The sequence below is a fragment of the Pristiophorus japonicus genome, chromosome 31, assembly GCF_044704955.1.
Source record: "Pristiophorus japonicus isolate sPriJap1 chromosome 31, sPriJap1.hap1, whole genome shotgun sequence".
NCBI classification, from domain to species: domain Eukaryota; kingdom Metazoa; phylum Chordata; class Chondrichthyes; family Pristiophoridae; genus Pristiophorus; species Pristiophorus japonicus.
The window spans coordinates 2,731,004-2,752,923 of record NC_092007.1 but is presented as its reverse complement, the minus strand read 5'-3'; the positions used below and the strand labels follow the sequence as shown (position 1 = coordinate 2,752,923).

The 21,920-nt window shown below is 46.2% G+C and overlaps 1 protein-coding gene across 5 annotated transcripts in view; it reads left to right on the top strand.

The window, feature by feature from the left end:
- The first annotated feature begins 6,096 nt into the window (after positions 1–6,096).
- The window catches only part of LOC139240310 (cell adhesion molecule CEACAM5-like), a 497,355-nt gene continuing 481,531 nt past the window's right edge, over positions 6,097–21,920 (top strand). For 4 of the 5 annotated variants that reach the window (XR_011588707.1, XM_070868773.1, XM_070868770.1 and 1 more), the window contains exons 1-2: positions 6,097–6,264; positions 6,420–6,737. Coding sequence is in view for 4 of the 5 variants with exons in the window: in XM_070868773.1 (XP_070724874.1) it covers positions 6,213–6,264; positions 6,420–6,737 (370 nt within the window). In the remaining variant the exon portion in view is untranslated. The remainder of the gene's footprint in view (positions 6,265–6,419; positions 6,738–21,920) is intronic. The other variant, XM_070868775.1, reaches the window with a different exon arrangement.

Here is a 21,920-nt window from a genome sequence, read left to right as displayed (position 1 = left end):
TTGCTTTTCCTCGCATCTTTCTTCCTTTCCCATCTCGGTCCTTTCTTCTAAATCGTTAATATAGATTGTAAATAGTTGGGGTCCCAGCACTGATCCCTGCGGCACCCCACTAGTTACTGATTGCCAGCGCGAGAATGAACCATTTATCCCGACACTCTGTTTTCTGTTAGTTCGCCGATCCTCTATCCAAGCTAATATTTTACCCCCAACCCTGTGAACTTTTATTTTGTGCAGTAACATTTTATGTGGCACCTTGTCAAATGCATTCTAGAAGTCCAAATACAACAAATCCACTGGATCCCCTTTAGTCACCCTGTTCATTACATCCTCAAAGAATTCCAGCACATTTGTCAATTTTGTCTTCCCCTGACTGAATTATGCTTTCCAAATGTCCTGCTACTGCTTCTTTAATAACGGACTCCAGCATTTTCTCAACCACAGATGTTAGGCTAACGGGTCTATAGTTTCCTACTTTTTGTCTGCCTCCTTTTTTAAATAGGGGAGTTACATTTGCAGTTTTCCAATCTGTTGGGCGCAGAATCCCAGGAATTTTGGTAAATTTCAACGAATGCCTGCAATATCCCTGCCGCTACGTCCCTTAAGACCTTAGAATGCAAGCCATCAGGTCCAGGGGATTTATCTACCTTTAAGTCCCATTATCTTACTGAGTACCACCTCCTTAGTGATTGTGATTGTGGTAAGTTCCTCCCCCTCTATAGCCCCTTGTCGATCCACTGCTGGAATATTGTTTGTGTCCTCTACTGTGAAGACTGATACAAAATATTCGTTTCTGCCATTTCCATGTTCCACATTACTAATTCTCCGGGCTCGTCCTCGAAGGGACCAACATTTACTTTAGCCACTCTTTCCCTTTTTATATACCTATAGAAACTCTTGCTATCTGTTTTTATATTTTGTGCTAGTTTACTTTCATAGCCTATCTTCTCTTTCTTAATCATTTCATTTGTCATTCTTTGCTGGCTTTTAAAAGCTTCCCAGTCTTCTGTCCTCCCACTAGTTTGACCACTTTGTATGCCCTTGTTTTTAATTGAATACCGTCTTTTATTTCTTTAGTTAACCACGGATGGCTATCTTTTCTTTTACACCCTTTCCTCCTCACTGGAATATATTTTTCTTGACAGTTATGAAATATCTCCTTAAATGTACGCCACTGTTCATCAACCATCCTACACTTTACTCTACTTTCCCAGTCTACTTTAGTAAACTCTGCCCTCATACTTTCAAGGTCTCCTTTATTTAAGCTTAGTACACTGGTTTGAGATCCAACTTTCTCACCATCCATCTGAATTTGGAATTCAACCATGTTATGATCACCATTCCAAGGGGATCCTTTACTAGGAGATTGTTTATTAATCCTGTCTCATTACACAGGACTAGATCCAAGATAGCCTGCCCTCTGGTCGGTTCCGTTCCATACTGTTCAAGGAACCTGTCCCTTATGCACTCTATGAATACGTCCTCAAGACTATCATGACCAATTTGATTTGTCCAATCAATATGGAGGTTGAAATCACCCATGATTATTGCTGTTCCCTTTTTACAAGCCCCCACTATTTCCTGGTTTATACTCCGACCAAAAGAGTTGCTACTGTTAGGGGGCCTATAGACTATGCCCAGCAGTGACTTTTTCCCTTATTATTCTACCCAAACTGTTTGAATATCGTGATCATTTGAGCAAATATCCTTTCTCACTAATGCATTGATTCCAACCTCGTGCAAGCCACCTACATGATTGTGCTGCGGAGGAGAAGATTGATTCGGCAGCATCACCTGAGGAACCTCAGAACACGTAGGATGATGAGCAGGAGGCCTTACCCATCACCTGAGGAACCTCAGAACACATACAGTACCCACATTGGGTATATCGAGACAAGCGTTCATACCTACACCTGAGTGAGGCAAACTCTGTGGGAAGGCTGCATTTCTGCAAATAAGTTGTAACTGAGATCTGTGAGTTAATAAAAGCAGACCTGCACCATAGAAGCGTCAGGAGGACTGCTTTGTCAGTTGAAGTAAAGGTTAAAGCTGCACTTTCATTTTATGCATCTGGATCATTCCAGGCCACAACTGGGGCTGTGTGCGCCATTTCTCAACATGCAACACATATCTGCATTTGGCAGGTGATTGCTGCACTGTGTGCCCGGACGAATGACTACATCAAGTTCCCCATGACCGCCCATGCAATGCGTGACAGGGCTGTTGGCTTCTCCAAGATTGCTGGTTTCCCCAAGGTGCAGGGCTGCATTGATTATACCCACATTGCCTTGCGAGCACCTTTGGAAGATTCTGAGCTGTACAGCAACAGAAGTGCTTTTATTCCATGAATGAGCAGCTCGTGTGTGACGACATGCATCACATCATGGCAGTTGATACAAGTTACTCTGGGAGCATGCATGATGCTTTCATCCTATGCGACAGCGCTATATCTGCCATGTTTCAGCAGCAGCCAGAAGGGCAGAGCTGGCTGCTGGAGTACAAAGGATACGGCCTCACCACCTGGCTCATGATGCCCCTACATGTAACCCGGACGAAAGCTGAGCGGGAATACAACATGTCGCACATTGCGACGCGCAGCATCATAGTGAGGGCCATTGGCATTTTGAAGTAGCATTTTAACTTGAGTACAGTTACAACAGTAACAACAACAACAGCAGCAAACAAAGGCTGCACCCGTCTCTCCTCCAACTTATTCTAAGACCGCCCGCTGCGCTTGGTCTTGGTGAGTCCACCCTTGTCTGCTGGCGGTAGCGCAGCGGTTCTTGGGTTGGGCCTCTTCAGAGGTTGGTCTGTGGATTGGGGTGGGGGTGGCAGTTGATCCCATCAATGGCCGCAGGATCTGGGCATGTTCCCTTATTGCAGCAGAAATCTCTGACATTCCCTCCCTCATGACTTCTTGCAGCGTCTCAACTATCTCCAACATTCCCTCCCTCATATGCTCCCCCCATATCTCAACGACCTGCGACATTCCCCTTCTCATGTGTTCTGACAGTATATCAGCGACCTGCGACATTCCCTCCCTCATGTGCACCGACAGTATATCAGCGACCTGCGACATTCCCTCCCTCATGTGTTCTGACAGTATATCAGCGACCTGTGACATTCCCTCCCTCATGTGTTCTGACAGTATATCAGTGACCTGTGACATTCCCTCCCTCATGTGTTCTGACAGTATATCAGCGACCTGTGACATTCCCTCCCTCATGTGTTCTGACAGTATATCAGTGACCTGTGACATTGCCTCCCTCATGTGTTCTGACAGTATATCAGCGACCTGTGACATTCCCTCCCTCATGTGCACCGACAGCATATCAGCTACCTGTGACATTCCCTCCCTCATGTGCACCGACAGTATATCAGCGACCTGTGACATTCCCTCCCTCGTGTGCACCGACAGTATATCAGCGACCTGCAACATTCCCTCCCTCATGTGCACCGACAGTATATCAGCTACCTGTGACATTCCCTCCCGCATGTGCACCGAAAGTATATCAGCGACCTGCGACATTCCCTCCCTCATGTGCACCGACAGTATATCAGCTACCTGTGACATTCCCTCCCTCATGTGCACCGACAGTATATCAGCTACCTGTGACATTCCCTCCCTCATGTGTTCTGACAGTATATCAGCTACCTGTGACATTCCCTCCCTCATGTGCACCGACAGTATATCAGCGACCTGCGACATTCCCTCCCTCATGTGCACCGACAGTATATCAGCGACCTATGACATTCCCTCCCTCATGTGCACCGAAAGTATATCAGCGACCTGCGACATTCCCTCCCTCATGTGCACCAACAGTATATCAGCTACCTGTGACATTCCCTCCCTAATGTGCACTGACAGTATATCAGCTACCTGTGACATTCCCTCCCTAATGTGCACCGACAGTATATCAGCTACCTGTGACATTCCCTCCCTAATGTGCACCGACAGTATATCAGCTACCTGTGACATTCCCTCCCTCATGTGCACCGACAGTATATCAGCGACCTGCGACATTCCCTCCCTCATGTGCACCGACAGTATATCAGCGACCTGCGACATTCCCTTCCTAATGTTGCCAACCCAATGCTGTGGAATGCTGCACTCTCAGATGTGCCGTCTTTCGGTTGCCACATTAAGCCAAACCCAGTCAGCTCTCTCTAAAAGAACCCATGGCAGTATTTCAATGGAAGAGCAGGGGCGGTGGCGGGGGGGGGGGGGCGCGCGGGGGGGCGCTGCTCAGCCCAGTGTCCTGGCCAATATTTATCCCTCAGCCATCATGAAGAAACAGATTATCTGATCATTGATCTCATGGCTGTATTTGGGATCTTGCTGTGCACAAATTGGCTTCCTCATTTCCTGCGTAACAACTGTGGCCGCTCCTCAAATATATTTCATTGTCTGTAAAGCACTTTGGGATGTTCTGAGGTTTGAGTAAATCCTTTCTTTCTTGTTTCAAATCTTCAGGTTCAATTTTCATGTGTTCACCGGTGAGCCTTCTGTTAAAGCGCATCATTACTGCAACTATTCAATTGTCCTAGTGATACTACTCGGATTTATTACAAATATTACATTTATGAATCTTTAGCACTTTCTTTACAAACATAAACCTTAGAATCGCCCAGAAGCAATCAAGCTGTGTTTCCATCCAGTGACACTGTGGTAATGCTCTCCTGCCTGTGTTCTGCACTGTTGCATTTCCAATTGTACCCTGATCTGTTTGTCATTGTAACAGCACCATTAGAGGTTATTAATAATAGTTAACAACATGTATAGTTATCTCCATTCTTTCGCTATTCTGTGTATTCAAATATCACTGATACTCTAAACAGGTTATCTTGATGTGATGCTACATAGGCTAGAATGTCATTCGGCACAGGAAGTTTATTAAATCCTAGATTTCAAATGAGAGTATCTGATAGGAACATAGGTACAGGAGTCGGCCATTGAGCCCCTCGAGCCTGTTCCACCAGTCAATGAGATCATGGCTGATCTGAGACCTAACTCCATAGTTTGGCTTTAGTTCACAAAAAGCTATCAATCTCCAATTTAAAAATGAACAATTGATCTAGTATCAATTGCCATTTGCTGAAGAGAGTTCCAAACTTCTACCTCTCTTTGTGTGTAGAAGTGTTTCCCAATTTCACTCCTGAAAGGTCTGGCTCTAATTTCTAGACATTGCCTGCAGCGCCATCTTCCCTTTAAAGGCGGCCACGCCACTGACCAACAAGGAGTGTACTGACACAAAAAGCTGTCGGGGGCACTGGCCTGTTGTGGCATCACTCCCACGGGACAATTCCACAAAAGGGATATTTCCGTGGGGCAATTTCGGGAAGGGGTCGCCGCTGTCGGTAAGGGTTCAGAGTGCGCACGCCGTGGTGGGAAAACAGATGGAGCGGTCCCCTACACCGCTCCGACCCTGATGAAGGGCAGTTTACAAGATGGTGGCCTCTCCGCAGAGAGTCGACGGTCATTCCGCTTTGTCCTGTGGCCACTGTTTTCAGGCGGCCAGAGACTTTATTGGGAGGAACAATTTCGGCCCTCTAGTCTCCATATTATAAAAAGGATAGAGACACACTGAAGAAAGTGCAACAAAGATTTACAAGGATGACACCAGAACTGAGAGATATTCCCATCAGGAAAGTTGAACAGGTTAGGGCTCTTTTTTCAGAAAAATGAACACAGAGGCCTTTAAGATTATGGAAGGGTTCAATTGGGTAGACGTCGAGAAGGAGTTTGCACTTGAAGAGGAGACCTGAACTAGGGGCCATAAATATAAAATAGTCCCGAATTAATCCAATCGGAAATTCAAGGGCAACTTCTTTACCCAGACCGTTTTTATGATCGGGAACTTGCTACCACAAGGAGTAGTTGAGGTGACTAGCATAGACGCATTTAAGGGGAAGTTAGATAAACACATAAGGGAGAAAGAAATAGAGGGATAATGTTGATGGGGTTGGAAGGGTGGGCGGGGCTTCATGTGGACCAAATATCACCTGCATGGGCCTGTTGGGCCGGAAGGTCTATTTCTGTGCTGTAAATACTATGTAATCGATTGGAATCTGTGGAATGAGTTTCCAGTCAGGTGAACAACACTCGGTCCAATCAGCATTGCCGCTTTAGTAAATGATTCAACTGACTTGTTCTGTGCACCAGGAAGAGCGGGTCAGTCACCGAGTGTAACAGGGACTGGCGCTGCTCTCTCAGGATGGTAACACTGACACTTACCGCGGGAGCTGTTTGCTTATTGATATCTGCGGGTGAGGACCACTTTCCATTTCATTTCTTTTCGGGATTGTCATCGAAAATCAGACTCAGCAAGAGATGACGTTAGTATCACTTTAGAAATGTACATATTATGTCGAGTTTGAGTGTTTCTCTCTACTTCCTCCTCAATGTGATTTTCTTTCCTCAGTTGAACTCCAGGGTTTAACTATCCAGACAGAAAACAGTCGGATAAATGTGACCGTCGGAGACAACGCATTTTTTTCAGTGCTGCCATCAGTTCCGACGATAAGTATTACCTGGAACTTCGGGACGACACTTATCGGTCAGTGGACCATTGGAACACCGATTATAAATGATAAGTACAGAACACGGGTTGAATATTTCCCCCAGAACGGATCACTCCTGCTGATGTCAGTGACAGTTTCGGACAGTGGAGAGTATACTGTTACCGTGTTAACAGGCGACGCAGGTCAAGCAAAAGCAACCATCACTCTGCATGTACTGGGTGAGTGACAAGTTTATTTTGGAAGATTATTTGTTCAATTAGTATTCTATTCGTATGATAATTTAATAGAAAAACACACTAAATTTTACAGCATAATTCACATATAGTTTGCAATATACCCTGTATAATCACTGACTTGTTCGGGTGTGTTTTCCGATCGGGGAAATTCAGGTATTACAAATAATGAACAGGTTGGAATTACATTCCGCTGTCAGTTTCAGGTACCTGCCGAATCGGTGCCGCCCGCCTGCATCAAACCACGCAGACATTGTACTACCAGACCAGAAAGTGTTGGTGCCTCAACTGGGCTGCGATAATATATATATACATATTCCTTTATCTGCGAGTTGGTTTATAGCGCAGCAAGTTTACTCAGTACACTAAAGTTGTGTAGTGTAAATCTAAAAGACTTGCATTTATATAGCGCTGTTCACGACTATCGGACATCCCAAATCGCTTTATAGCCATTTGAATACTTTTTGGAGTTATTCACTGTTGTAATGTGGAAAACACGCAGCCAATTTGCACAAAGCAAACTCCCACAAACAACAATGTGATAATGACCAGATAATCTGTTTTTGTGATGTTGATTGAGGGATAAATATTGGCCAGGACAGTCGAGGAGGCGGGAGCTCGGAGCAGCGCGAGTCCGGGGTCAGCGAGAGGCCTATAAAGGCCAGCGGGAGCTCGGAGCAGTCAGTCGAGGAGGCGGGAGCTCGGAGCAGCGCGAGTCCGGGGTCGGTGAGAGGCCTATAAAGGCCAGCGGGAGCTCGGAGCAGCGCGAGTCCGGGGTCGGCGAGAGGCCTATAAAGGCCAGCGGGAGCTCGGAGCAGTCAGTCGAGGAGGCGGGAGCTCGGAGCAGCGCGAGTCCGGGGTCGGTGAGAGGCCTATAAAGGCCAGCGGGAGCTCGGAGCAGCGCGAGTCCGGGGTCGGTGAGAGGCGTACTGGTGCAGCTGCAGGGAGAAGGCAAAGATACAAAGGTGACGTCACAGCCTAGGGGGTAAGTGATTGGCTGGTGATTGGTGAGTAGTTTTTCTTTTTCTTCTTATATTGGTCAGTAACTTTTAACATTGTTATTACCAGTTTAAGTGTATCTAAGGGTTAAGACATGGCAGGAGAGCTCAGTCGGGTGTTATGCTCCTCCTGTACCATGTGGGAACTCAGGGACGCTTCCGGTGTCCCTGACGACTACGTGTGCGGGAAGTGTGTCCACCTCCAGCTCCTGACCGACCGCGTTGCGGAGTTGGAGCTGAGGGTGGATTCACTCTGGAGCATCCACGATGCTGAGAATGACGTGAGTATCACGTGTAGTGAGTTGGTCTTACCGCAGGGAAAGGGTCCACAGCCAGATAGGGAATGGAAGACCAGCAGGAAGAGTAGAGCAAGGAAGGTAGTGCAGGGGTCCCCTGTGGTCATCCCCCTGCAAAACAGATACACTGCTTTGGGTGCTGTTGAGGGGAATGACTCATCAGGGGAGGGCAGCAGCAGCCAAGTTCATGGCACCGTGGCTGGCTCTGCTGCACAGGAGGGCAAGAAAAAGAGTGGGAGAGCAATAGTGATAGGGGATTCAATTGTGAGGGGAATAGATAGGCGTTTCTGCGGCCGCAACCGAGACTCCAGGATGGTATGTTGCCTCCCTGGTGCAAGGGTCAAGGATGTCTCGGAGCGGGTGCAGGACATTCTGAAATGGGAGGGAGAACAGCCAGTTGTCGTGGTGCACATTGGTACCAACGACATAGGTAAAAAGAGGGATGAGGTCCTACGAAACGAATTTAAGGAGCTAGGAGCTAAATTAAAAAGTAGGACCTCAAAAGTAGTAATCTCGGGATTGCTACCAGTGCCACGTGATAGTCAGAGTAGGAATCGCAGGATAGCGCAGATGAATACGTGGCTTGAGCAGTGGTGCAGCAGGGAGGGATTCAAATTCCTGGGGCATTGGGACCGGTTCTGGGGGAGGTGGGACCAGTACAAACCGGACGGTCTGCACCTGGGCAGGACTGGAACCAATGTCCTAGGGGGAGTGTTTGCTAGTGCTGTTGGGGAGGATTTAAACTAATATGGCAGGGGGATGGGAACCAATGCAGGGAGACAGAGGGAAACAAAAAGGAGACAAAAGCAAAAGACAGAAAGGAGATGAGGAAAGGTGGAGGGCAGAGAAACCCAAGGCAAAAAACAAAAAGGGCCACTGTACAGCAAAATTCTAAAAGGACAAAGGGTGTTAATAAAACAAGCCTGAAGGCTTTGTGTCTGAATGCAAGGAGTATCCGCAATAAGGTGGATGAATTAATTGTGCAAATAGATGTTAACAAATATGATGTGATTGGGATTACGGAGACGTGGCTCCAGGATGATCAGGGCTGGGAACTCAACATTCAGGGGTATTCAACATTCAGGAAGGATAGAATAAAAGGAAAAGGAGGTGGGGTAGCATTGCTGGTTAAAGAGGAGATTAATGCAATAGTTAGGAAAGACATTAGCTTGGATGATGTGGAATCTATATGGGTAGAGCTGCAGAACACCAAAGGGCAAAAAACGTTAGTAGGAGTTGTGTACAGACCTCCAAACAGTAATAGGGATGTTGGGGAGGGCATCAAACAGGAAATTAGGGGTGCATGCAATAAAGGTGTAGCAGTTATAATGGGTGACTTTAATATGCACATAGATTGGGCTAGCCAAACTGGAAGCAATACGGTGGAGGAGGATTTCCTGGAGTGCATAAGGGATGGTTTTCTAGACCAATATGTTGAGGAACCAACTAGGGGGGAGGCCATCTTAGACTGGGTGTTGTGTAATGAGAGAGGATTAATTAGCAATCTCATTGTGCGAGGCCCCTTGGGGAAGAGTGACCATAATATGGTGGAATTCTGCATTAGGATGGAGAATGAAACAGTAATTTCAGAGACCATGGTCCAGAACTTAAAGAAGGGTAACTTTGAAGGTATGAGGCGAGAATTGGCTAGGATAGATTGGCGAATGATACTTAGGGGGTTGACTGTGGATGGGCAATGGCAGACATTTAGAGACCGCATGGATGAAGTACAACAATTGTACATTCCTGTCTGGCGTAAAAATAAAAAGGGGAAGGTGGCTCAACCGTAGCTATCTAGGGAAATCAGGGATAGTATTAAAGCCAAGGAAGTGGCATACAAATTGGCCAGAAATAGCAGCGAACCTGGGGACTGGGCGAAATTTAGAACTCAGCAGAGGAGGACAAAGGGTTTGATTAGGACAGGGAAAATGGAGTACGAGAAGAAGCTTGCAGGGAACATTAAGGCGGATTGCAAAAGTTTCTATAGGTATGTAAAGAGAAAAAGGTTGGTGAAGACAAACGTAGGTCCACTGCAGTCAGAATCAGGGGAAGTCATAACGGGGAACAAAGAAATGGCGGACCAATTGAACAAATACTTTGGTTCGGTATTCACTAAGGAGGATACAAACAACCTTCCGGATATAAAAGGGGTCAGAGGGTCTAGTAAGGAGGGGGAACTGAGGGAAATCTTTATTAGTCGGGAAATTGTTTTGGGGAAATTGATGGGATTGAAGGCCGATAAATCCCCAGGGCCTGATGGATTGCATCCTAGAGTACTTAAGGAGGTGGCCTTGGAAATAGCGGATGCATTGACAGTCATTTTCCAACATTCCATTGACTCTGGATCAGTTCCTATGGAGTGGAGGGTAGCCAATGTAACCCCACTTTTTAAAAAAGGAGGGAGAGAGAAAACAGGGAATTATAGACCGGTCAGCCTGACCTCAGTAGTGGGTAAAATGATGGAATCAATTATTAAGGATGTCATAGCAGTGCATCTGGAAAATGGTGACATGATAGGTCCAAGTCAGCATGGATTTGTGAAAGGGAAATCATGCTTGACAAATCTTCTGGAATTTTTTGAGGATGTTTCCAGTAAAGTGGACAAAGGAGAACCAGTTGATGTGGTATATTTGGACTTTCAGAAGGCTTTCGACAAGGTCCCACACAAGAGATTAATGTGCAAAGTTAAAGCACATGGGATTGGGGGTAGTGTGCTGATGTGGATTGAGAACTGGTTGTCAGACAGGAAGCAAAGAGTAGGAGTAAACGGGTACTTTTCAGAATGGCAGGCAGTGACTAGTGGAGTGCCGCAAGGTTCTGTGCTGGGGCCCCAGCTGTTTACATTGTACATTAATGATTTAGACGAGGGGATTAAATGCAGTATCTCCAAATTTGCAGATGATACTAAGTTGGGTGGCAGTGTGAGCTGCGAGGAGGATGCTATTAGGCTGCAGAGTGACTTGGATAGGTTAGGTGAGTGGGCAAATGCATGGCAGATGAAGTATAATGTGGATAAATGTGAGGTTATCCACTTTGGTGGTAAAAACAGAGAGACAGACTATTATCTGAATGGTGACAGATTAGGAAAAGGGAAGGTGCAACGAGACCTGGGTGTCATGGTACATCAGTCATTGAAGGTTGGCATGCAGGTACAGCAGGCGGTTAAGAAAGCAAATGGCATGTTGGCCTTCATAGCGAGGGGATTTGAATACAGGGGCAGGGAGGTGTTGCTACAGTTGTACAGGGCCTTGGTGAGGCCACACCTGGAGTATTGTGTACAGTTTTGGTCTCCTAACTTGAGGAAGGACATTCTTGCTATTGAGGGAGTGCAGCGAAGGTTCACCAGACTGATTCCCGGGATGGCGGGACTGACCTATCAAGAAAGATTGGATCAACTGGGCTTGTATTCACTGGAGTTCAGAAGAATGAGAGGGGATCTCATAGAAACGTTTAAAATTCTGACGGGTTTAGACAGGTTAGATGCAGAAAGAATGTTCCCAATGTTGGGGAAGTCCAGAACCAGGGGTCACAGTCTGAGGATAAGGGGTAAGCCATTTAGGACCGAGATGAGGAGAAACTTCTTCACCCAGAGAGTGGTGAACCTGTGGAATTCTCTACCACAGAAAGTAGTTGAGGCCAATTCACTAAATATATTCAAAAGGGAGTTAGATGAAGTCCTTACTACTCGGGGGATCAAGGGTTATGGCGAGAAAGCAGGAAGGGGGTACTGAAGTTTCATGTTCAGCCATGAACTCATTGAATGGCGGTGCAGGCTAGAAGGGCTGAATGGCCTACTCCTGCACCTATTTTCTATGTTTCTATGTTTCTAGGACACCGGGATAACTCCCCTGTTCTTCGAAATGGTGCCATGGGAGCTTTTACGTCCACTTAAGAGAACAGAGGGGAACTCGGTTTAATGTCTCATCTGAAAGACGGCACCTCTGACAGTGCAATGTCGATGACCCGTCGTAATAATTGGAAAAATTTAGAGATGTAACAGATTTTAAAGCAAGTGTAGAGGCATGGAAAGGAGGGAGGGGAGGAAAGGACAAAAGGGAAGGTCTGTGATAGGATGGAAGGCAGAAGAGACAAAAGGGTTGATGGTGCAAGGCAAAATGAGATGGTAATGGGGCAAGTTAAGAAACAAAAGATGAGTCTAGATGAGGTGTAAATGGAAATGGCTGAATCATCAACAGCTACCATGTGGGAAAATGTGGTGCAGAGGTTATGGTCTGAAATTGTTGAACTTGCTGTTGAGTCCAGAAGGCTGTGAAGTGTCTAAATGCTGTTCTGTGAGCTTACGTTGAGCTTTGTTGGAACAGCGTAAGAGGCCGAGGATGGAGAGATCAGAGTGGGAGTGGGCGGAGAATGAAAGTGACAGGCGACCAGAAGCTCGGGGTCAAGTTAATTTGCCTTTGTTGTGTAGGTGAACTATGCCAACCGATAGGTTGATGTGTAGCCATAGCACATATTGGAAAATTCCTCACCTCAGCCCATGCTTTTTCTGATAGGTAATACAACAAACGACATTTATATTCCATCATTCATGATCTCAGGATGTTCTAAAGCAATTTGCAGTCAACAAAGTTCTTTTGAAGTGTTGTCATTATTGTAATGCAGGAAATACAGCAGCCAATTTGCACACAGCAAGCTCCCGCAAACAGCAACGTGATAATGACCAGATCATCTGTTTTAGTGATGTTAGTTTTGGTTGAGGGATGTATATTGGCCAGGACACCAGGGGGAACTGCCTTGTTCTTCTTTGGAATAGTGCCGTGCAATGTTGCCTGTAATTTTCTTACTGCTGCGCAGACCCTTTAAATATCTGCATGGGCCATTCAAAATACTGCGCATGTGTAGTTTTTGTATTGAAAAGCTGCTCCACAGGATCACTGGAGTGTTGTGTGGACGCACTGCTAAAAGGGAACATTGGTGATTTGGGATCTTTTACATCCACCTGAGAGGGCAAACACAGTCTTGGTTTAACATCTCATCCTAAAGGCAGCACCTCTGACAGTTCAGCACTCCTTCAGTACTGAACGGAAGTGTCAGCCTAGATTTTGTGCTCAAGTCTCTGGATTGCGATTTGAACCCATTACCTTCTAACTGAGAGGTGAGAGTGTTACCCATTGAGCAATGGTTGACATAGTCAGGAGCTCAGAAGCGTAAAATCCCAGGCTTTGTCCAGCATGGATTTATGAAGGGGAAATCATGCTTGCAATCTTCTAGAATTTTTTGAGGATGTTACTAGTAGAGTGGACAAGAGAGAATCAGTGGATGTGGTGTATTTGGACTTTCAAAAGGCTTTTGACAAGGTCCATCAAAAGAGATTGTTGTGCAAAATTAAAGAACATGGTATTGGGGGTAATGTATTGACGTGGATAGAGAACTGGTTGGCAGACAGGAAGCAGAGAGTCAGGATAAATGGGTCCATTTCAGAATGGCAGGCAGTGACTATTGGAGTGCCGCAGGGCTCAGTGCTGGGACCCCAGCTATTTACAATATACATTAATGATTTAGACAAAGGAATTGAGTGTAATATCTCCAAGTTTGCGGATGACACTAAGCTGGGTGGCAGTGTGAGCTGTGAGGAGGATGCTAAGAGATTGCAGGGTGACTTGTACAGGTTAGGTGAGTGGCCAAATGCATAGCAGATGCAGTACAATATAGATAAATGTGAGATTATCCACTTTGGTGGAAAAAACAGGAAGGCAGAATATTATCTGAATGGTGATAGATTAGGAAAAGGGGAGCTGCAACGAGACCTGGGTATCATGGTTCTTCAGTCATTGAAAGTTGGCATGCAGATGCAGCAGGTGGTAAAGAAGGCAAATGGCATGTTGGCCTTCCTAGCGAGAGGATTTGCGTATAGGAACAGGGAGCTCTTACTGTAGTTGTACAGGGCCTTGCTGAGGCCACACCTTGAATATTGTGTGAAGTTTTGGTTTCCTAATCTGAGGAAGGACGTTCTTGCTATTGAGGGAGTGCAGCAAAGGTTCACCAGACTGATTCCCGGGACGACAGGACGGACGTATGAAGAAAGACTGGATCGACGAGGCTTATATTCACTGGAATTTGGAAGAATGAGAGGGGATCTCATAGAAATATATAAAATTCTGATGAGATTGAAACGGTTAGATGCAGGAAGAATGTTCCTGATTGTTGGGGAAGTCCAGAACGATGGGTCACAGTCTAAGGATAAGGGGTAAGCCATTTAGGACCGAGATGAGGAGAAACTTCTTCACTCAGAGAATCGTGAACCTGTGGAATTCTCTACCAAAGAAAGTTGTTGAGGCCAGTTCGTTAGATATATTCAAAAGGGAGTTAGATGTGGGCCTTATGGCTAAAGGGATCAAGGGGTATGAAGAGAAAGCAGGAATGGGGTACTAAAGTTGCATGATCAGCCATGATCATAGTGAATGTTGCTGCAGGTTCGAAGGGCCGAATGGCCTACTCCTGCACCTATTGTCTATGTTTCTATGTTTCTATGGTACTGCAGTAAACTTTGTGCCATGCATATTTAAATGGTATGGCGTATGAAAGAACAATAATGTTCTTTTCTGATAGCTCAAATTGTCAGAGGAAATGTATATGACATTGAACTGACTATATTAGCTGGAAAGTTGCTTGCTTCATCAGCTACAAACTTATGTTAGAGTCATGCTATCTACATGATGCAGGCCTGGTATTTTGGTTTGCAGGTCAGCCAGCTATCTCCCATGTATATTAAATTATGCCTTATAAAAATATTAATACATGAGGCCTGAATGAGGCAAGTATCAACATTCAGTTCAGCTTCTGCCATTGCATCGTTCTTTTCGGCTGATTCTGATGAACAATTCTGTATGGTGAAGCTGCCAAAATCTGAAAGTACTATGGCAGCCACTGGTGATTGCTTCTCCTAGTTTATTCTTCCAGGAGATGTGTTGAGAGGCATAATGAGAGATTCTGGGGTTTAATTCTCATGTAAAGTTTCCCATTACAGATTCAGGATCAAAAGTTTAAAAAATTGCTACTACATTTTAATGTTTATTGTTATGGAAACATAGAAACATCGAAACATAGAAAATAGGTGCAGGAGTAGGCCAAACAGCCCTTCGAGCCTGCACTGCCATTCAATGAGTTCATGGCTGAACATGCAACTTAAGTACCCCATTCCTGCTTTCTCGCCATACCCCTTGATCCCCCTAGTAGTAAGGACTTCATCTAACTCCTTTTTGAAAATATTTAGTGAATTGGCCTCAACAACTTCCTGTGGTAGAGAATTCCACAGGTTCACCACTCTCTGGCTGAAGAAGTTTCTCCTCATCTCGGTCCTAAATGGCTTACCCCTTATCCTTAGTCTGTGACCCCTGGTTCTGGACTTCCTCAACATTGGGAACATTCTTCCTGCATCTAACCTGTCTAAACCCATCAGAATTTTAAACGTTTCTATGAGATCCCCTCTCATTCTTCTGAACTCCAGTGAATACAAGCCCAGTTGATCCAGTCTTTCTTGATATGTCAGTCCCGCCATCCCGGGAATCAGTCTGGTGAACCTTCGCTGCACTCCCTCAATAGCAAGAATGTCCTTCCTCAAGTTAGGAGACCAAAACTGTACACAATACTCAAGGTGTGGCCTCACCAAGGCCCTGTACAACTGTAGTAACACCTTACTGCCTCTGTACTCAAATCCCCTCGCTATGAAGGCCAACATGCCATTTGCTTTCTTAACCGCCTGCTGTACCTGCATGCCAACCTTCAATGACTGATGTACCATGACACCCAGGTCTCGTTGCACCTCCCCTTTTCCTATTCTGTCACCATTCAGATAATAGTCTGTCTCTGTTTTTACGACCAAAGTGGATAACCTCACATTTATCCACATTATACTTCATCTGCCATGCATTTGCCCACTGACCTAACCTATCCAAGTCACTTTGCAGCCTCATAGCATCCTCCTCACAGCTCAATAGTGTCTTCCGCAAATTTGGAGATACTACAATTAATCCCCTTGTCTAAATCATTAATGTACAATGTAAACAGCTGGGGGCCCAGCACAGAACCTTGCGGTACCCCACTAGTCACTGCCTGCCATTCTGAAAAGTACCCATTTACTCCTACTCTTTGCTCCCTGTCTGACAATCAGTTCTCAATCCACGTCACACACTACCCCCAATCCCATGTGCTTTAACTTTGCACATTAATCTCTTGTGTGGGACCTTGTCGAAGGCCTTCTGAAATTCCAAATACACCACATCAACTGGTTCTCCCTTGTCCACTCTACTGGAAACATCTTCAAAAATTTCCAGAAGTTTTGTCAAGCATGATTTCCCTTTCACAAATCCATGCTGACTTGGACCTATCATGTCACCTCTTTCCAAATGCGCTGCGATGACATCCTTAATAATTGTTTCCATCATCTTACCCACGACCGATGTCAGGCTGACCGGTCTATAATTCCCTGTTTTCTCTCTCCCTCCTTTTTTAAACAGTGGGGTTACATTGGCTACCCTCCACTCCATAGGAACTGATCCAGAGTCTATGGAATGTTGGATAATGACTGTCAATGCATCTGCTATTTCCAAGGTCACCTCCTTAAGTACTCTGGGATGCAGTGATTGGAGGTTAAATGAAGTTCTCTATTCTATCTAACATACTGATTTATCTTTGCTTCTAATTTCCCTGTAATTTTTTTTTGACCTGACCTATTTGTTCTGCAGTATGGTGTTTTCCATAGGTTTGCAGAAATCTAGATCATTTTTTGTGTAGGTGGTGCATAACCCAACAATGGAATACCGCGTTGTTTGCTGTGGAAAAACTATCCCAGTTATTTTATCATGTATTCAACCAGCATTGTAACCCATGTATAATCTGACCTAAGTTATACACTGTGAGAACAATGACCACTAGGTGGGAGACACTCCTAACCTGGGCCTTCAGGTACAAAAGAGGAAGCTCCACCCACCTTCATCACTTGGAGTGCTAAGGAATAAAGGACAGGTCACAGACTGACCTTCTCTCAAGCATGGGCCTCATGTGCATTTATACTGTACAGTAAGGACATATCATTGGTGACGAGAAACTGAGATTTAAACCACGCGAGCATGGCCACGAGCAGAACAGACGAGAGGTACTGTGTTAAGGAATGGTTGGGACAGAGATTCAACATTGTTAAAGCAGCACACAGTTCTCCAGGCAGACATGGGCAATCGGGCATGCCCCAACATGTAGTCAAACCTAGAGGGGGAGTTCGACAGAGACAATGGCAAGTTGAACAGCGATTCACACCATTGCAAGGGACAATGCGGCCAGTAATGGGGCCATCAAAATCTGTTAATGACGCACTCAAGGACAATCACAGGGACAGTCAGGGACGATCGACTGGCAAGGGACCTTTTGTTTCCAACAACAACTCATGTTGGAGGCGTGGAGGCACACACTCAGCCGAAGTTTGCAGAGATGAGGTAAATACCTGCAGAAATTGCAGAAATGAATGCTGGGGGAAATCGCTGGAAGCTGAAGTTCAGCGAGTTCATGTGGAGCACGTATACAGTTCATACACCAGGACGCCACCGATAATGGCATCCCAGTATCAATGGAGCTAGACATGGGGGCCAGCTAGTCTCTGATGGGTATCAAATAGTTCGAAAAATTGTGGCCTTCCAAGGCCAGGAGGCCAAAATTATCGCCGATTGACGCTCAGCTACGGATTTACACAAAGCAGATCATTCCGGTGCTAGGCAGCGCCACGGTAGTCGTGACCCACAAAGATTCGGAGAACAGGTTGCCACTCTGGATTGTCCCAGGGGACGAACCCGCACTACTGGGGCGGAGTTGGCTTGCTGTCATGAACTGGAAATGGGGCGATGTCATTGCAATTTCCTCTGTGGAGCGAGTATCATGCTCACAGATCCTGGACAAATTTAACTCACTATTTCAACCCGGCATCGGCACTTTCATGGGGGCCAAGGTAGTGATGCACATAAACCCGGATGCCAGGCCAGTACACCACAAGGCCAGAGCGGTGCCGTACGTGATGCGGGAAAAGATAGAAGGTGAATTGGACCGCCTGCTGAGGGAAGGCATCATCTCGCCAGTTGAATTCAGTGACTGGGCGAGCCTGATTGTGCCGGTGCTCAAGGCGGATGGGTCGGTCAGGATATGTGGTGATTACAAGGCCACCATCAATCGGGTGTCACTCCAAGACCAGTACCCGCTACCGAGAGCGGAGGACCTCTTTGCGACACTATCCGGTGGCAAACTTTTTTCAAAATTGGAGCTGACCTCAGCTTATATGACCCAGGAGCTGGCGAGTGAGTCGAAGAAGCTGACCACGATCACGACACACAAGGGGTTGTTTGAGTACAACAGATGTCCGTTCGGGATTCGCTCGGCCGCCGCGATCTTCCAACGAAATATGGAAAGCATCCTCAAGTCGATTCCAGGGACGGTGGTTTTTCAGGACGACATCCTCATCACGATACTGAAGAACACCTCCACAACCTGGAGGAGGTGCTACGCAGACTGGACCAGGTAGGGCTGCGACTGAAAAAGGCGAAGTGCGTCTTCCTAGCTCCAGAGGTAGAATTACAGGGGATGAGGTTAGCAGCAGACGGGATCAGCCCTACTGCGTCCAAGACGGAAGCGATCGAGAGAGCACCCAGACCCCGTAACACGATGGAGCTGCATTCATTCCTGGGGCTGCTGAACTATTTTGGGAACTTTCTTCCCAAATTGAGCACGCTGCTAGAGCCGCTACACATGCTCCTACGTAAAGGTCGCGAATGGGTCTGGGGGTACAGCCAGAAAAGGGCTTTTATTAGAGCACGCAATTTGTTATGTTCCAGCAATCTGTTAACGCTATATGACCCATGTAAGAAACTTGTGTTAACATGCGATGCGTCATCCTATGGTGTCGGGTGTGTGTTGCAGCATGTCAGTGTCAAGGGTCAGTTACAGCCGGTAGCTTATGCCTCCAGGAGTCTGTCCCAGGCAGAAAGGGGTTACGGGATGGTAGAAAAGGAGGCGCTCACATGTGTATAAACTGTAAAGAAAATGAACCAGTACCTGCTTGGCAGGAAATTTGAGCTGGAGACAGATCACAAACCCCTAATGTCCCTTTTGGCCGACACCAAGGCCATAAATGCAAACGCATCGGCCCGCATACAGAGGTGGGCACTCACGTTAGCTGCCTATGACTATACAATTCGGCACAGACCGGGCACCGAAAACTGCGCCGATGCACTCAGCAGGCTCCCACTAGCCACCACAGAAGGGGCTACCGAGCATGCTGCTGAGATGGTCATGGCTGTTGAAGCTTTCGGAAGCGAAGGCTCACCCGTGACAGCCTGCCAGATTAAAGTCTGGACAAATAGAGACCCGCTATTGTCTCTAGTCAAGAAATGTGTCCTGAATGGGGACTGGGCAGCTACGTACAGGGCATGCCCTGAGGAATTTAAACCATTTCACAGGCGCAGGGATGAACTCTCGATTCATGCCGATTGCCTACTGTGGGGAAACCACGTAGTCATGCCCCAGATGAGAAGAGAGGTGTTCATCAGAGCACTCCACAATAAGCACCCAGGCATTGTCATGATGAAGGCAATTGCCAGGTCACACGTTTGGTGGCCAGGGATAGACGCAGATCTGGAACTTTGTGTTCGCAGGTGCAACACGTGTGCCCAGCTGGGCAATGTGCCCAGGGAAGCCCCCCTTAGCCCCTGGCCATGGCCCACCAAGCCTTGGTCACGCATCCATGTGGACTACGCAGGTCCTTTCATGGGAAAAATGTTTTTGGTTGTAGTAGACGCCTACTCCAAATGGATCGAGTGTGCCATTTTAAATTCAAGCACATCCTCCACCACGGTAGGAAGTCTACGGGCAATGTTCACCGCCCACGGTCTACCGGACGTCTTGGTCAGCGACAATGGCCCGTGCTTCACAAGCACTGAATTCCAGGACTTCATGGCACGCAATGGAATTAACCATGTCAGAACGGCACCGTTCAAGCCGGCCTCAAACGGCCAGGCAGAACGAGCAGTGCAGATAATCAAACAGGGGATGCTCAGAATCCAAGAGGGTTCCCTACAAAGACGCTTATCACGCCTCCTGTTGGCCTATAGATCCCGACCACACTCACTCACAGGGGTTCCACCCGCAGAGCTGCTAATCAAAAGGATGCTTAAAACCCGGTTATCCCTTATACACCCCACCATGAAAGAAATTGTCGAGAGCAGGCGCCAGCGACAACATGACTACCATGACAGGAATGCGAGGGCGTGATGTATTGATGTAAATGATCCTGTTTTTGTCCTCAACTACGCTGCAGGGCCCAAATGGCTCACAGGCACTGTGATTCCCAAAGAGGGAAATAGGATTCTGGTATTTAAACTTAACAATGGACAAATCTGCCGCAAACACGTGGATCAAACAAAAAGGAGGTTCAGCAACCCCATTGAAGAAGCAGAGGAAGAACACGATGTAGAGTTCACTCCACCACAGGTGACCGAACACCGGAACCAAAGGGAGGAGGGCCCAATCACTGTGGGCAGTCCGGACAGACCTGAGGCACCGCAAACAGCAGACACTCAGGCCAGCGCCCAACAACCGGAGCCCCAACTCAGGCGCTCTACAAGGGAGTGTAAACCACCAGAGAGACTCAACCTGTGATCCCAATAAGACTTTGGGCGGGTGGTGATGTCATGTATTCAACCAGCATTGTAACCCATGTATAATCTGACCTAAGTTGTTCACTGTGAGAACACTGACCACTAGGTGGGAGACACTCCTAACCTGGGCCTTCAGGTACAAAAGGGGAAGCTCCACCCACCTTGATCACTTGGAGTGCTAAGGAATAAAGGACAGGTCACAGACTGACCTCTCAAGCATTTATACTGTATAGTAAGGACCTATCAATTTAGTTCAGAAAGGTTGAGTTTTGATTCGTGGTTTCCTACATTACAACAGTCGAGGCATAGAATATAAGAGTAGGGAGGTTATGCTAGATCTGTCTAAAATACTAATTAGACCACAGCTAGAGTACTGTGTACAGTTCTGGTGATCACTTTGCAGGAAAGATGTGATTGCAATAGAGAAGGTACAGAAGATATTTACAATGATGTTGCCCGGACTGGAGAATTTTAACTGCAAGGAAAGATTGGATAGTCTGGGGTTGTTTTCTTTAGAACAGAGCAAGCTGAAGAGAAATGATTTCACCCAGAGGAAGGTGGGGGTCTGGTACTCTGCCTGAAAGGGTGGTAGAGACAGAAATCCTCATTGCTTTTAAAAAGTACTTGGATATACATTTGAAGTACCGTAATCGACAAGGCTGCAGACCGAGAGCTGAAAAGTGGAATTAGGCTGGATAATTGAGGGGTAGACAAGCCCAGAATCATTAGGGCACTATCTATCTCATCCGCTTAATGAACTAACACCACAAACATTTTCAGTTGGCCCCTAAGTGAATGATTCTTTCAGAGACTAGTCCTGGTTCCAAGACACTCCAGCTGCATGTGAAACACCTGCCTTATAGAAAAAGTGATTTTGTAATTTGTCACATTTGAAGAAGTATTGTTCTGGTGGTTACACGTAGCAAGATGGTAAATGTCACCTTGAAGGTTTCCTCTAATCAATATTTCTGTCTGTGTTTTCCTCTGTTGTATTGCACTCTGTATAAATGTACTCATTTTGTGAACTTCCTTTTAGGCTTGCTTGTATTGCAACTCTAAAACCAACATGGGGTGTTATTTGCAATGATATAAACCTCTCTGTCAAAAATATAATTTTAATATCTTTCAAGTAATTCTTTGAGTTTAAGTTCCATGGTAGCAATTCATAAATTTCATACACTTTGTTCCATTTTGTATTTGCGCAATATGAAGCAGCATATTTAA